We start from the raw sequence: 17,952 nt of genomic DNA, 5'->3' as shown, positions 1-17,952 counted from the left end.
TATTCAGATGTGGTATAGTCAGTGATAAGTGTTCTCCATTAGTTATCCGCTATAAGTATCACACACGGAAATTCAATGTTTATCTTCAACGTTTATCAACATCACGCCTCAACTTCAGAGACAGGACGGTCACAAAGTTAGTAAAGGTGAAAAAGCAAAACGATGTGTGGTTTTTCCACTAGTAGTGCACGGTATTTTGTAGAGACATGATCCAGACCGACGGTGGAGACCTAGCTGGAATGACCACATTGATCTGACCTTTCATCAAGTGAAAATGTCACCTTCTTCCAGTAACAACATCGCCATGCGAGAAGCGTGTCTTTTCACAAGAATAGAGAACTGTAGCTACAAAGTCATTTCTTACTGATCCTATCATCTTCCCTGGTAAATCAAAATGTCTGTGACAAAGAGTGTGAGTGAGTTATCGAGTTAGTTTTTCGCCAGTTTAAGTGATATTCCAGCAATATCATGGAGGGGGACACTGGATTCAAAAATGGGCTTCACACATTGTACCCATGTGGAAAATCAAACCCCAGTCCTTAGGGTGATGAGGGAACAATTTAACCACTTGGCTACTCCACAGTCCCCAGAAAGAGAGAAAGAAAATGCTTCCGCCACCAACTGTGATTACCCCAGAGTGATGTCATATGTTCTCTCAAATAACACAGAATATCGTTTGTGTATTTTCAAATTACAGTTATCAATATTACAACGTTGGTAGTTTGACTATCGAATGCCCATCACAATCTTTCAGTACATCTTCGTACATTCATGTGCTTGTAAGCTATTAACCCTACACGGAATAAGACACCAGTCACACATGTTTGTCAAAATTTACAAATGTTTGTTATTTTACACCTCGCTCATTCCATTTATAAACCACAAGCTTCTCCTATTCCGACGCGTTTATATTCTTATGGAGCTTGCTAACACTTTTCACTTGTATCCATTGCGACGTTTTATGGATGTTGGGATAGCTCAGCTGATTCGACCTCGGTTTCCTCGAGCGAAATATAGTGTATCACTGTAAACTTGTGGCTGGGACCTCAGGTTTTAGACCTTAAAATATTTGTCAAATCCATTTGTAAGTGTAAATTGATTTTGTCCGAGGGTATAAATGGTTGCAATGTTAGTAACAAGTACTTTAAACCTACAGTAACTCACACTTCAGGAGTTTTAACTAGGAGTTTTATAAACTGCCGTTTCAATTTCAGACCAGCAAACATTAAATGTGGACCAAATGGGCTCCGTGTCCTCATCGGATACAGATGTCGATGTTGTGGCAAATGAAACCGTGGAAGAAATCAAGGTGGTTGAGACAAACACCTCCAGTGAGAATGACAACTCAAGGCTCAAGATGCCACGGCCCAGGGCAGCCAAAGGCAAACGCACACCGCATGTACCCAATGTCCAGTCTCAGACAGAGGAACAAAAGAACACTGCTAGTCTGTCTACTCAAGATGTCACTGTAAAGAAGAGGATCAGGCCAAAGGCAGCTAAAGGACCGAGGACAAGGCCTCAGGAGATCCTCCCCGGAGTTGTGGCTGAGGACGACGACTCCGTAGCTGAATGCAGCGTCATCAAACACATGACCACCATCGACAACGATGTTCCTCCTTCAAAAAGCCTCTTCAGAAAGATTCGCCCAAAGGCTGCAAAGGGAAAGCGTAAAGTTGGATCGCGTAATGAGAAGAGCGGAGCATTTGAGGTACAGAGCTCGACCCAGGAGTGCCTTGATGCATGGATGAAGAGGAGGCTATGTGATGAGGAGAGGGAGTAGAGTGTTCATCGCCACAGATTTCTGCTGCGACAACGAAAGTGTTCTAGACAGAGACTAGATGTGTTCTCCACAGATGTATACTGACACAATGAAGGTATTCTTGATAGAGACTAGAAATTTTTTTTGCCACGGACCTAAACGGCAACAATGGATCCGGAAGCATTCTAGACAGAGACTAGAAGTGTTCATCACCACAGATGTATACTGACACAGTGGAGGTGTTCTAGATAGAGACTAGACGTGTTCTTCGCCACAGATATATATTATATATTGACACAATGGGGGTTTTCTAGATAGTGACTAAAAGTGTTCTTCCCCACAGATAGATGTTGACACAATTGTGTTCTAGATAGAGACTAGAAATGTTCTTTGCCACAGATTTATACGGCAACAATGGAACCATTCTAGACACAGACTAGAAGTGTTCATCACCACAGATGTATACTGACACAATGGAGGTGTTCTAGATAGACTCTAGACGTATTCTTGAGCACAGACTATTACTAACACAATGGAGGTGTTCTTGATTGTGTTCTTCGCCACAGATAGATATTGACACAATGGAGGTGTTCTAGATAGAGACTAGACGTATTCATGAGCACAGACTATTACTAACACAATGGAGGTGTTCTAGATTGTGTTCTTCGCTACAGATAGATATTGACACAATGGTCCTCTAGATAGAGACTAGAAATGTTCTTTGCCACAGATCTATACGGCGACAATGGAGGTTTTCTAGATAGATAGACTAGATGTGTTTTTCGCCAGAGATATATATTGACACAATGGAGGTGTTCTAGATAGTGACTAGAAATGTCCACCTCCACAGATAGAGATCAGCACAATGGAGGTGTTCTAGACAGAGACTAGACGTGTTCTTCGCCACAGATGGATAGTGACATAATGGAGGTGTTCTAGACAGGGACAGTCACTATACTTGTTCCTAATTATAGGTAGTTGTTGAGACGGTGGAGGTGTTCTAGATAAAGAGTTGTGTTTATGGAGGTGATCTTTGACACAAAAACGGTGTTCGATACAATGACTAATACTTAAGGGAAGGTGTCTATAGACTCAGTGTTAAGGCGTCATTTCAGTCAGTGTTGATCAAGGGATGTTCCGACGATTTATCTAAGCATTGATATAAACATCGGAGTTTAACATGCTATATATACAGTGCTGTGATCTAAATACCTAAAAGTATTGGAGGAAATGATGTTAAAAATTCAGCTTTATTCATTGTGTTGCTATGGAATCCAAAACACAGTTACGAAAAAATGCAAAAAACGCTATTTTTATGCCACTTGTTGTTACTTAATTGTATTGTTATGTGAATAAAATTCCAAATACTTCTTGTTCGATCAAATATATTTTGTTCTCAGATACAGATACAGGTGTGGTAGGTGAAGTTTACGTGTACATGCGGTGTTTCCCAGCAGTAAGTCGACAGATCAGGGCATGGTTACCCAAATGGGTATGAAAGTGTAAAGGCCTTGTCACACCTTAACGATATCTTTTCTCACATCAGCAAATGGAGAGATCACGTTTTGTCAGGTTTTGTTTAAAACGTTTGGAGCATTTCCCCTTAAAATAGAAGATTGAATGCATGAGTAAGTGAGTTTTGTTTTACACCGCCCTCAGCTATAATAATAGAGCCTGGAGCAGACAATCCAGTGATCGATAATACGAGCATCGACTTAATTTGTATACGATTGCGTGATTGCGTCAACCAAATCAGTGAACCTGGTAATCCTATGACTTCTCTTACGACAAGCATGGGTTACTGAAGATCAGTTCTAACCCGGATCTTTGCGGGTCTTATGAAAAATGAGCACAGGTTTTGAGTGAGTGAGGGGGTTGGGTTTTACGCTGCTCTTGGAAATAGTTCAGCAATATCAGGACGGTGGAAACTTGTTACACAAAACAAAACCCAATTCAAGTTAATTTAAGAAAGTTTTAGAAAATGAAACATTTAAAAACTATATTGCAGCACCATATTTGCCTATTTTGTAATAAGAAATCTAGAATTTTAAATGATCCTCGTAAAATAGTTATGCCCGAAACGGCGAAAACGGAAATAGTTAACCAGTTTTCAAAATTATGTTTCTCAAATTCGGTCTCGAATCTGCACTGGCAGAATACCCTGCATGTTTCTGAGAAAACTAGATGTTCCGTTGTTGTACAGTCAGTCACAAGTGCTCTCCCTTAGTTCACGAACTCGCTTTAACTGTTTTCCTTCTGTATTTAAATATATTTCTCATCGCAAACCAGAAAACACGGTCGCAAAATATAAGAAAAAGTAAAAATAACCCCAAGAAACAAACAAGTATTTATTTTACACATGTGTTGTAACTTATTTGATAAAAGCTATTGACTGTCTTTAGTTTGAAAACATTGTACTATTGTTTGAGCCTTTGGACTCAAACATTGTTGATTTTATTCAGGCAAATCACATGTACTTCGGATTTACTATTAGCTGATAGCCATGCACGCTGTAGATACCACTCTCCAATCTTTGCAGGTCAAATATGTGTGTACACCTATAGTTGGATAAAGTCAAGCTGATATGGTAGTCCACTTGCTTATAGTCATGGAGCGACTCTGTCTTTGCAACTGCGTTGACACTCTCCAACGTTTGTCTTTTTTTTTAAAAAAAATCCTTCGACTTTTAATCACACAGTCTTACTTTTGAGTGTGTATTCTACTGGCCTTCTGGTGTTGCTATTAGCTTATAATACAGCCATAGAATTACAACCTTATTCATGTGTTGCCGATGTCCATCGCTTTGCTCTATGTACTGAAACCTGTAATACTTTCTCATGACCGATACCCTTGTGAATGTGTATCTAGTATGCTGGAATAAAAAACAAACTAACAGAACCCAACTTATATGATAAAGTTATGATCTAATAGGCTGCGGTTACTTCGTTGGAATATTTTCAGGTTGATCTGACCTTTCACCAGGCAAACCTGGAACCTTGATCGAATCAGTTCGGATCACAGCAGAGGATAAACTTCTCATTTGAAAAGAAGGAAAATATTTTTAAACTGATCAGTGACTAGTGAAATTAGTAACTGTTTTACGTCGCCCTTGGTTATATTCCAGCATTATCACTTCGGTTGAGGCCAGAAATGGGCATCACAAATTGTACGGATTGTACCAAGATGGGGAATGGGCGTAACGAACGAACGCTTTAATCATTATTCTGCCTACCGATCCTGTGTGGATGGAAGGTGGTTATGGGACGGAGGTTGACAATAACTACACTAGGACTGCCCATGAGGGTGATGTTTGATAAGAATCAGGAGTATGAAAAGATCTATCTTTCTTGAAAATATTCTCAGTACTACATTAATATGTCAAAAAAACAAAGCCCCAAACTCAGTCAGTGCATTATTTTAATAACCCACCACCATCTGTGACTTTGCTCAGCTACATAATGACTTCACTGACAAGTCGTGGCCGCTGATGCAGCAATAGGTGTGTAGTGGGCGTGGCTTACTAGGTCTCAGATGACAGCATATGCAACAATATCGTGACGTCATCAATGACGTGACGTCATAATCACCGGGTTATTGAAGGCTCAAGACGTGTTTTAGATCGTTAGATTCTTTCACCCGATGGACAACGTTTAAAGAATATTTAATGGGCTGTAATCAGTCCCTCCTTAAGAAGCCCCCAAGGAGGGGTGGGGGAGGGAGAAAACACAGTGAGATGACCCTTGTAGAAAGATGGACGGAGTTTCGTGACTGGATTCGGAGACAGCGGGGCAAGAACAGGGTGGTGTCAATATCTATCAAACCAACTGACAAGTCACGTGTCATAAGTAAGTCTTTTTCGTCTTGGCATCATATATTAAAGTGAGCGATTTAATGTTTGGTTTAACATTGACGACATTTAAACAATGTCTACAAAGGAAGGTGAAATAATTATATACAGTGGAAGCTGTCCAAACTGTCATCTGTCCAATCCGGCAAGTGATGAACGCCGGCATAAAATCTTAGTCCCGTACGTGGTTTGTACATTTGTCATTAGGTCTACAATCTGGCACCTTGTTTAAACCAGATTGTTTCTTCAGCCCCAATGAGTGCCGGTTTAGACAGTTTCCACTGTATAAACCAATCATACGGACATCAGTCTCATCACTACGATCTGTCTTGTTTGTTATTTATGCTCTACTTAGCAATAACCCGGCTGTACTGTTTACTGTACTATACCAGTGTTAAATAAAATTATGATCCATACCGGTCGGGAACACCTAGCGGGAATATTTTCAAGTTGATCTGACCATTCGTCAGGTGAACATGTCGACTTGTTCAAGTAACAACATGAGACAAGAATAGACAACTGGATCTACAAAATATTTTCTTACAATCTTTCCTGGTAAATTAAAGTGTCAGTGCCAAAGAGTGTGAATGAGTTATCGAGTTAGTTTTACGACAGCTTAGCAGCGGCTTCCAGCAAAACCACGGTGGGGGACACCAGAAATGGTCTTCACACATTGTACCCATGTGGAGAATCGAAGCCTTAGGGTGATGAGGGAACAATTTAACCACTTGGCTACTCCATAGTCCCCAGAAAGAGAGAAAGAAAATGTTTCCGCCACCAACTGTGATTACCCCGGAGTGATGTCATATGTTCTCTCAAATAACACAGAATATCGTTTGTGTATTTTCAAATTACAGTTATCAATATTACATCGTTGGTAGTTTGACTATCGAATGCCCATCACAATCTTTCAGTACATCTTCGTACATTCATGTGCTTGTAAGCTATTAACCCTGCACGGAATAAGACACCAGTCACCCATGTTTGTCAAAATTTACAAATGTTTGTTATTTTACACCTCGCTCATTCCATTTATAAACCACAAGCTTCTCCTATTCCGACGCGTTTATATTCTTATGGAGCTTGCTAGCATTCTTTCACTTGTATCCATCGCGATGGTGTTAGGATAGCTCAGCTGATTCGACCTCCTTACTAGCACAGTTGTTAGTTTCCTCGAGCGAAATACAGTGTATCACTGTAAACTTGTGGCTGGGACCTCAGGTTTTAGACCTTAAAATATCTGTCAAATCCATTTGTAAGTGTAAATTGATTTTGTCCGAGGGTATACATGGCTGCAATATTGCTAACAGGTAATTTAAATAAATACTTTAAAATATATTGTATCACTGTAAACTGTTGTTTCAATTTCAGACCAGCAAACATTAAATGGGGACCAAATCGGCTCTGTGTCCTCATCGGATACAGATGTCGATGTTGTGGCAAATGAAACCGTGGAAGAAATCAAGGTGGTTGAGACAAACACCTCCAGTGAGAATGACAACTCAAGGCACAAGATGCCACGGCCCAGGGCAGCCAAAGGCAAACGCACACCGCATGTACCCAATGTCCAGTCTCAGACAGAGGAACAAAAGGACACTGCTAGTCTGTCTACACAAGATGTCACTGTAAAGAAGAGGATCAGGCCAAAAGCAGCTAAAGGACCGAGGACAAGGCCTCAGGAGATCCTCCCCGGAGTTGTGGCTGAGGACGACGACTCCGTAGCTGAATGCAGCGTCATCAAACACATGACCACCATCGACAACGATGTTCCTCCTTCAAAAAGCCTCTTCAGAAAGATTCGCCCAAAGGCTGCAAAGGGAAAGCGTAAAGTTGGATCGCGTAATGAGAAGAGCGGAGCATTTGAGGTACAACACTCGACCCAGGAGTGCCTTGATGCGTGGATGAAGAGGAGGCTATGTGATGAGGAGAGGGAGTAGAGGACGCTGGGGTGATCGGGGAAGGAAGGGATCAAGTGAGATTCAGGAGGAAGGTTGGAGGAAGGACTATTCTGATGATTACAAGGAAGTGTTCCAGTTAAAAAATTACATAAAGAAGGTGTTCCAGATAGAGACTAGAAGTTTTCTTCGCCGCCGCGAAGTGATATTGACATGGAGGTGTTCTTGATAGATAATTGGAAGTGTTCTTTGCCACAGACTAATATTAACACGATGGAGGTGTTCTAGATAGAGACTAGAAGTGTTTGTCGCCACGGATAGATATTGACACAATGGAGGTGTTCTAGACAGAGACTAGAAGTGTTCTTCGCCACAGATAGATATTGACACAAAGGAGGTGTTTTAGATAGGGACTAGACGTATTCTTGAGCACAGACTAATATTAACACGATGGAGGTGTTCTAGATAGAGACTAGAAGTGTTTGTCGCCACAGATAGATATTGACACAATGGAGGTGTTCTAGACAGAGACTAGAAGACTTAGTGTTCTTCGCCACAGATAGATATTGACACAAAGGAGGTGTTTTAGATAGGGACTAGACGTATTCTTGAGCACAGACTAATATTAACACAATGGAGGTGTTCTAGATTGTGTTCTTTGCCACAGATAGATATTGACACAATAGTTCTCTAGATAGAGACTAGAGGTCCTCTAGATAGGGACTAGAAATGTTCTTCGCCACAGATCTATACGGCGACAATGGATGTGTTCTAGATAGAGACTAGAAGTGTTCTTTGCCACAGGCTAATATTAACACGGTGGAGGTGTTCTAGATAGAGACTGGAAGTGTTTGTCGCCACGGATAGATATTGACACAATGGAGGTGTTCTAGACAGAGATTTGGAGTGTTCTTTGTCACAGATTGATATCAATACAATTGATGAGGTGTTCTAGATAGAGACTAGACGTGTTCATCACTAAAGATGGATGTTGACCCAAAGGGGGTGTTCTAGATTGTAGAAGCTTTCTTCACCACAGACAGAGATAAGCACTATGAAGGTGTTATCGATAGAGAACAGTAGTATTTGCGTCCAACATTGGAGGTGTTTTAGGTGTTTGTGGAGATGAATATTGACATAATATATATATTTGCAAGGTTCTATTTCGGTCAGTGTTGACCTTGGACGTTTTGGAAGATGTGTGATGAGCTTATGAGATAAGCATTCTATATGTATATACCGTGCACGATATAAATACCTAAATATGTTTGAATAATGTTGAGAAATATTGTTTAATTGCCGTGTCATGTGAAAAGAACTGAACATACTTCATGTTCGATAAAATATATTTCGTTATCACGTTGATGATCTCCATGCCAAAACCTATTATGTCAAAAAACCATGTTTTTATTCGAATTCTGTTTCGTTGATTTTATCGTTATTCGAATAAACTTACACACTTCAGTTCACAGAATTGTTTTTTCTCATCGTATCGGGGATATATAAGCAGGTTCCTCTGCAGTATAAACAAACTATCACAACGTGATTTCAAAGTTGTGTTCAAGAGTTTGGAAAGTTTTCAACTCTTGGAGCATTCAATTTATTAAAACAGTTAAAACGCTGATATATGAGAACGAATTTGATCTTTCGAACTGCAATCCATCAGATAATTCAAGGAGAAAACGGGCAGTACGTCTTCACATTACCAGATTTTCTACAAGGGTATTGGTATAACCTCCTACCATCACTTCGTTTAAGGCTGTTGAACAGCATCCCACCCATTTCATCATCAATGAGTAGATCAGCATTATGTTAAACCGTGTTAACACTATGCTACGTAATAAACAGGGGCTGGCATGAAGCACTGACATGTCACACCAATTGATGATCAAGTCTGGCACTTCAGCGTGTAAGACTGAGCGTCTCCCGGATAAATGAAGAAACAAACATGAATCAGGATTATCAAAAGATATTTATTTCATGAAAGACAGCAGTAATAGGGAACAGGAGTGCTGTCGACATCACAAGGTTAAGAAAGGTAAACCGTTGATTATTTCACCAAGCCGATCACATAATCTTTACTTTCATACACGGTGTTTATGTTGAATTGAGTTCTACATTTTTTTCACCGTATGAAAGTATCAAAGTAACGACATATTTATACATTACCTAAAAAGAATTAACGAAAGTTACTAAGAAACATTCAGATGCTTCGTAACACCCTTTCAACATGCATATGTGACGTCAAAGTCCTTGTGTGCCACATATTCTTGCGCACTGCGCTATTCTTAGCCATCTTAACTTTCAACATCAGCAAAAGACAAAGAAATGGTTCCTCTTGCCTATATTTCGCACATCCGTTTATTCAAAGTTTATTCAAAGTAGGTAAGAGCGGGGTGGTGAATGTTTTTTTTCCAATCAGGTACTCAAGCAAAACGGTGGCATGGCATTTAAAGCATTACCACGGGGCTATCTCACCGCCCCGCGAAGGCCAGTAGATCAAATCTTACGGTCGTCATTCTGGCTACTTACACAACACAGCAGCTGTCCCAGTCAGTAACTTAAATAATATCAATCAATGACTTCATCCGCGAACTTCATGTTATATCTGACCTCAAGGGTCTGAGTTAGAGGGATCGGATTACACTGATTCAAACATGTTCTTTTTAACAACATTTACAAAACACGTATAATTATGTAAGGCATATTATGGACGGAAATATCACCAGAACAGTAAGACAGTAAGATATCACAATATCGAAAAACTGTTAACGAACCTGCTGAGTGCCTCGGCATATACTGACCAACATAAGTCACGCAACGAAGCATCATTCGCACGTATTGGAACTTCATAGAGGGAACAAACTTAATCATAATCATCTGAACAGTTACTAGGTACTGCAGCAGCATGTACATAGACTCTGATTAGAAGCGAGGTCAAAATTAGGGGAGAGAAGGGATACTCCGGTCCCTCCAAACCCTGAGAAAAATACTTCGCTGTCAGGTTTTCAAACAAATAAATAAATAAATAAACCACTTTAATAATAGCCAAAATGTCAGGATGGTTAGGCAACGACTCTCAAAACACCAGGTCCCTCCCATCAGCTAGTGCAGTGTACTGGGCGTGATGAGGCGACAAGAAATAATGATTGATTACAGCTAGTCATACAAGGTCATAAACAGGGCATTGTGTGTATACATATGCATACATAACACTATCTTTAAGTCATAATGATTATCTTTACAAAATAACTCGAGGTCATTAAATCGATACCTGTACGCAGGATTACTAATGACACATTACAACGTAAATCTGACTCATGACATCCAGTATATTATATACAGTGAATAATATTACCTATACATCATAACACACGTCCGCGAATACACAGCGATATACCACACAAAATAACGGTAAGTTTGACAAGCGCTGTAAGATGTAGTAATGGGGTCCGATATGAGAGACGAGGCCCAGCTTACTTCCGGTGACAAACGTGTATTCTAGAACCATCTCTGGTTCCAAATTGCGCGACCGCGAAATATGACTTTACAAGACCGGACCAAGTGCCAAACCACTGGTGTTGATAGTCGTAATAGTTGTCTTACTGGGATAGTTAGATCGGAAATTTGTTATTGCTGCAAGGATTATCGCTTCCTTACTGTCAACTGACAACCATAAGGCCATTCGAAAAAGTATGAAACGTTGTTTGTCACCGGAAGTACTAAGGTCTCGCGAAGTGCCGTGACCTACATTCGGGCTTAATTCTGAAATAAGCGACACATGTATCCGACAGTTGGTGGTTATCACATAATGGTTCTGGGACACGACCCCTCTAAACTTAACCTCACCGAAGTATGTTGAACACTGCTTCTTAAAGATATTCACACGAAGTGTATTGAAAATGGTGAAACTGGCCAATAAAGACATTTGACGGATTAACATCATTGCACGAATTTGTCTGTATAGGTCTACTATACATATATGTAAGTAAATGAATCGGCAAAGTTTAAACCCATGCTTATTAGTATATACAGGAGTACATATTTTATCATAAGAGAGTAATATTTGGTTTTAGGTATTACTAAAGAAAGTAATGATCTTATGCGTTTTATAAGGCGGTCAACTGGATCGGGGGGATGATGCATGTTATCGTATCCAATTGCGTAGATCGATGCTCATGACATCAATCCCTGGATTGTCTGGTCACACAAGATTATTTACACACCGCCGTCATTTAGTTGAAAAATTGTTGAGTACGGCGACAGACAAATAAACAAACAGAAGATAACAGAACATGGTGTGTCGCCCTCTTTGTCACACAGTGCTGTACGACAATCAAAACACAAAGCGTTAGTGTAAAGTATTGCTTTCAAAGTACGTGAGCCAGCTGTAGACTGGCTAAAGGGCACTTAACATTTAAAACACGGGAATGTTAACAACCGTAGGAAGCAAAAACAAACCATTTTAACAAGTTAATTGTGCACCATGAAGGTAATGCATTCATGCAAAATATAATTATATAGAGAGGGGGATACTAGAAAATCTCGCCAACTAAAATGAGTTTAGAAAAAATATTATTAGTTATGACTAAATTCTCTTTCCAGAGAACAAATTACAATAGTCTGTCTCGTCTAACTAACATCCCAAGAACATTCTCCACATCGCACCACTACCAAACTATGAAACGGTTCCACAACACTCTGTACCTTATGCTACCGGCTGTGTGAAATCGGCGTTGCTTCTCTGAAACAAATTCACGAAGAATTGCTAGTACCGCGAATTGCACTTGGGCTGGTGAACTATTGCAAGGAATTCATCACATTCGTGTCAGCTGTCATGATAACAATGTCCATTAACATTCAGACGTTCACCAATACTGACCTTGAGAAATATTTGTTGATAAAAATATGTTGTCAGTACATCACGGTTGTAAAGTAATAAATAAAATTATGTACCCGACGTTTAGCTCGCGGTGTTGGCCAGTTAAAACAGTTAAACTGTGAAACCCCTCTAATACGGACACACTTTTCCCCGATTGATTACGTTAGGGCGATCTACTGACACATCACTCCCTCATAAAGGGGCGAAGGGTTAGCATAGTGGTTAAAGCGTCCGTTCGTCACGTCTAAGGTGTGGGTTCGATTCCCAACTTGGATCCAAGGTTAAAGATTTGGTATGTCTGTTGTGATACGAATGAATCATTTATATTGTTATGAAAGTCAATCGCTATCACTTAAACTAACACAGATTCGTTATTACATACAACTGTTAAAGTGAAACGTAACCGAAAATGGTTCATTGTATGATATAATGCTTTCTGTACCAAGTTGCCATTTACATGTATAACGAATGCTGACACAAAATGTCCTCATTCTAAGATGAAAATGCTGAATATTGTATCAGGAACTGTTTAATATCTGAGGTTTTATAAAATATTTTTCTGGCAAGAATCGATTGTAAACAACACGAATAGTGAAATCCTACAGTTTCTACCTTAGTTGCAAGAATATATTTACAGCTGTCGCCTATATAAATACTCCGTAACTGTGGCAACAGGCTCAGAAACCCAGGCAACAGAAACTTCACGACTTCAACACAAAGACGCATAGTCTTTCCACATAAACCAACACTCACATTCTCTAACCAGGTTCTGTAACATATACCATAACATAAATTTGTCTACAACTTATCAAGATGCTTTCCATTAGTAGCTCGTAGACCACCAGTTTGTAGAAACAACCACATTTTTCTGTGATTCACTCAGATTAATGATTTCCCCTGATTTGAACATTGATAGTCGTCATAAACGAAATATACTCAATTACTGGGTCTGTTTTACCAAAACTTGGATATATCCACGGGTATTAACTATGTATAGTTATAGTTAGGAGATACACATACTGTGTTGGAAAATCAGAGGTATCTAACGAAATTATAATAGCTTTAAATTTGATTTAAAAACGATTACGTAGCGAGTTTAAATACAAAATTTAGAGCTATTATAATTTCGTTATATACCCCTGATTTTCCAACACAATACGTTTATCTCCTTTCTACCATAACCGTGTTATTCCGATTTTAAACAAATATTTAAAGTGTTGGAAAATCGGAGGTATATAAGGAGATTATATACCTCTGAATGACTTTGATTAACCAATCACAACCCAGTGTTTACTGAAGTCATGGTAGAATTGAAGATTATACACAGGTATTAAGGTTCTGGCATTAAGAGGAGGACATGGTTATTCAGACCATAGCAGCCCCTACACCCACGGTATTCTGTTAAAGGTCACGTAAACATTTCTACACAGTATTTACATTCTAACTGGACAATCATTCTCGCTACAACGCCTGGCTATGGATCTGATAAGGTAACAATGCTTTATCTCCTTTAGGTATAATGACTGTTGCTCCTTAATCCCGTCATCAAAAACAAATTAATTTATCTTTTGAAAATACAGAATACAGTTCACTGGATCTTTTTTGTTGAATTACTTAAAAGTAACTTTTATGAAAAATAGGCAGTTTATATTATATCTGTAAACTCTTGTCATTTCCATATCACACATACAGGAGAAGAGTACATTTAACTATCCATAGTGAGGGTGCTATGACCGATATATAGTTGCCCTCACCATGGATAATTATCAAACTCTGATAACATGTCTGTACGCAATACTGAGTCAAGGTATGTACAGGTATCACAGTGGAGAGCAAACAGTTGCGTTGAAAACAAAAGGTCAAAGTTCATCTAGAATGTCATGGACGCTGTAGTTTTGACGTCCATTCAGCAGGGGTCGTGGATCAGTCCTCCTTCTTGGGAATAGTGTTCTTCTTTCCTAGGATCCCCATCAGTTCCTTGCTCATGTAGTAGGGCTTGTCTGCCGAGCCGTCATGACGCTCCAGATCTTCCACTAGAATAATGACAAGGAAACATATGATGATGCATTATGGTGACGATGTTGATGATGAGTTAGTGAGTGAGTTTGGTTTTACGCCGTTTTTAGTAATATTCCAGCAATATCATGGCGGGGGACACCAGGAATGGGTATCACACATTATGGACTGTTAACAACTTGGCTGCCCCACCTGAATACTATCGTAAGTACGCTCATGTAACTACTATCGTAGTTATCCTATGTCCACATGTTTATCGAACTGATAAGAACAGGTGAATAGACTCTTCAGACTTTGTACCTTTCTAAAAAATGTGTTTGCTCTTTGATCGAAACGGAAAATTTCGGTGAACATAATCATATTTATTGAAGTAATAAAATACATAACATACATGTGACACATACACATGTTTTTGTCTAATTGTTTTCTACTGTTGGCCTCATGACCACCTACACGAAAATGATGATGAATCACACACACGGTGACATATGGCGAGGTACGATAACGATATGACTCACAGAAACACAGGAAGAGTGTGTCCACGGCCATGCCGTACACGCTGAAGAAGCAAGAGGCGACGATGTAGCTGCCGATGATGACGACCTGTGAAGAATGAGTGCTAGCGTTGTAAAATGAATAGGGGGAGAATGGCGCTGTAGCAAAAATACCAGCTCCTATAAACACATCGACATCTCAGACACCATGTGGTTTATTCAAGAACCGTAGTCCTAGATACAAAAAGTTGGAATGGAGACAGATCACCTTCCGTGACTAAAGTATGAAAACGAACACGAATTACGAGTGATGGCGAGAAATTTCACAGAGGGGGAATAAACCAGAAGTCGTGAATAGCTAAAGTGGGGAATATGATTCGCAGTTATATATCCCCAGCAATCGGATATAACCAAGTTAGGTATCGCCCAATAATCGGATATAAAGAAGTCAGGTATCACAGTAGTTTGATATACGCAAGTCAGATATCACCAGTAACCAAGATGATAGAAAGACTGGACATAAAAATATGAAGACATATTACTCAGTAATCGAAGCTTTTACTTCGTACAGTGTTTTTATGCACACGATTAAAGATATCTTCACTAATAGTGTCTGGCAGAGCAGGGTTGCCGTATAGAATGGCATCAATGTCTTATGTGAACTCTTGAAGGTGTCCAACGTATCAAATATCAGCTGCGCGTAAAACAACATCCAGTTACCAAGTTGATAGAACCATGCAACAAAGGACTCACCACAATTGGAACAATGTAAAAGTTGAGGTTGGGCGTGTACTTGGCTAAATACGGTATCCTCCCGTCAAAGAAAAAGAACGAGCCAGCTCCTGCAGACCAACATGTGACATGTTATTGATGTACCGTCACTCCCCAACGTAAGTACAACAAATATCCAACACGATATCACTGCATCAATTCTAGCAACAGCTTGCTATTGAAATACAAAGAGCTCTAATGAATACACACAAACTACGGCACACAAAATCATTACACGCCGCCATGTGAAGTGGAATTAATTCAAGCATCTGGCAAAAATAAATCCTGTCACAGAAATACACCAATTAATATATTGTGTAGTTGTTGACATGCCTGAAGAAGAAAAAAGTTCCATTTTTTTGGTTGTATTTTTAGAATGGGAATGAAATGGGAAAAGCTGTCTGTGTTCATTATGCTTCCCGCCCAGAGTGTTCATTCCGACGTTAAAAACCGTTTTCTTTTCAATTTATATCCTATTGTGACAATAAATAATCTTACCCCTTCACACCTAGAAACACAACAGGCCAGTGTGAATGTACTTCATAAAATGTTTCCGAAGCAAGGCAACTTGACGTACAAAACGTATAACTTTACATACTGTTATTGATCTAAATAGAAATATCAAGTCTTTGAATGTCATTTAGAAGTGTAAATACATAAGAATGAAGATTTTATGGATATCAACTTCTTTATGAGAGAACACAACGTTTCGGAGTTAATGCTTACGCACACCGACCAGTACATCCACTACAACTCCTGCCACCACCCTCAGATCAAGCAAGCTATCATCGCCACCCTTACCAGACGTGCCAAAGCCCTCTGCCACCCCGATGCCCTAAACAATGAACTGGACCACCTCAGAAAGACATTCACCACACTCAACGGGTACCCTCCCCAGCTCGTCACAGCCACCATCAACAAGACCCTTAAGGACCGAGAACCCCGCCCCAAACCTTCTCCATCACCCATCAGAGTAACCATACCCTACTTTGGCCCCATCAGTCATCAAATATCACGCCTCATCAAGACCAAAGCCAGCATCGATGTCACCTTCTCCAGTGGCAAGACCATCAAGACCTACCTAAAAGCCAACGGTAAAGGACCCAGCTGTGAACACCCTAACCCGAGAGGATGCATCTACCAGATCCCTTGCAACTGTGGCGACCTATACATTGGAGAAACGCTGAGACCAATCAACACCAGAATGAAGGAACATCAGACCTCAGTCAGGAAACTCGACCAGAAATCGGCCATCTCTGAACATATTCTCAAGAACCCTGAACACTCAATTCGATGGGAGGACACTAGGATACTATCTACCAACAACAACAACTGGCGCCAAAGGAAACTGCAAGAGGCCATCGAGATCCGGAGACAGAAACCAGCCATCAACCGCGACCAAGGAGTGTACCTACCAAGTGCCTGGGACTTATTGATAAATTAATCTCATCTACCTGTGTACATTCTATCTATGTAATTCATGTATAGCCTATCTACCCGAGTACATACTTGTGTTTGTACATCACCAACCCTCATGTAAACATGCTCACCCCCTATCGTGTGTTATGTACATCATCCTATCATGCGTAATGTATCACCATTGGCTTCCATCCTTACCCCCAATCATGTTATGTAAACATATCCAATCAACTGTAATGCATTACCGTTGGCTTCCATCATTGTTATCTTAACTATCGGCTTCCTATCAGTGCTTGTTTATACTAGCTTTCGTTAACTCATTCCACTTGTTACTTTGTTATTGTTTTACCTGTACATATAAATACACCTCTGTATCCCTTTCTCAATCACCTGATGAAGGAGTAAGCATTAACTCCGAAACGTTGTGTTCTCTGATAAAGAAGTTGATATCCATAAAATCTTCATTCTTATAAATAGAAATATGTTTTAACTCTTACATTAAAAAACATGTTACACAATAAGTTAAACAGTGTTCATCTATAATTGTTCTACATTCTTTCACCCATGCTTTTTCCGCGTTGAGATTGGAGATGAGAAACACATAAACACAAGAATGGCCTTAAGGTATTTCTACTTTGTTTGTACTCACCCACAAGCCCCACGACAACCAGTTTCCCGATAAGAAGCAGAAAATCCGTCACCTTGTCTATAACGACAACCCTGAAAGTAAGAACAATTTTCAGTTAGGACACGTGGCACTAACAAACAGAAAGGTTTTCTGAACTTCTACGTCAACTACTAAAACACATTTTCTGAGGAAAAGTCACAGTGGGTCGTCACCCATGAGTATGGTACAGCACGGAAATCAT

The 17,952-nt window shown here is 39.8% G+C and overlaps 1 protein-coding gene across 3 annotated transcripts in view; it reads right to left on the bottom strand.

Annotated features, from left to right (window-relative positions):
• Window positions 1–9,454: 9,454 nt before the first annotated feature.
• LOC137273685 (choline transporter-like protein 4) overlaps window positions 9,455–17,952 on the bottom strand; it is a 58,112-nt gene continuing 49,614 nt past the window's right edge. For all 3 annotated transcript variants that reach the window (XM_067806482.1, XM_067806484.1, XM_067806483.1), the window contains 4 exons: window positions 17,733–17,803; window positions 15,647–15,735; window positions 14,918–15,002; window positions 9,455–14,416 (listed from right to left, as the gene is read on the bottom strand). In XM_067806482.1, the coding sequence (XP_067662583.1) occupies window positions 14,307–14,416; window positions 14,918–15,002; window positions 15,647–15,735; window positions 17,733–17,803 (355 nt within the window). In that variant the 3' untranslated portion in view covers window positions 9,455–14,306. The remainder of the gene's footprint in view (window positions 14,417–14,917; window positions 15,003–15,646; window positions 15,736–17,732; window positions 17,804–17,952) is intronic.

The sequence above is a fragment of the Haliotis asinina genome, chromosome 2, assembly GCF_037392515.1.
Source record: "Haliotis asinina isolate JCU_RB_2024 chromosome 2, JCU_Hal_asi_v2, whole genome shotgun sequence".
Classification (NCBI taxonomy): domain Eukaryota; kingdom Metazoa; phylum Mollusca; class Gastropoda; order Lepetellida; family Haliotidae; genus Haliotis; species Haliotis asinina.
This window is presented reverse-complemented; position numbering and strand designations above follow the sequence as displayed.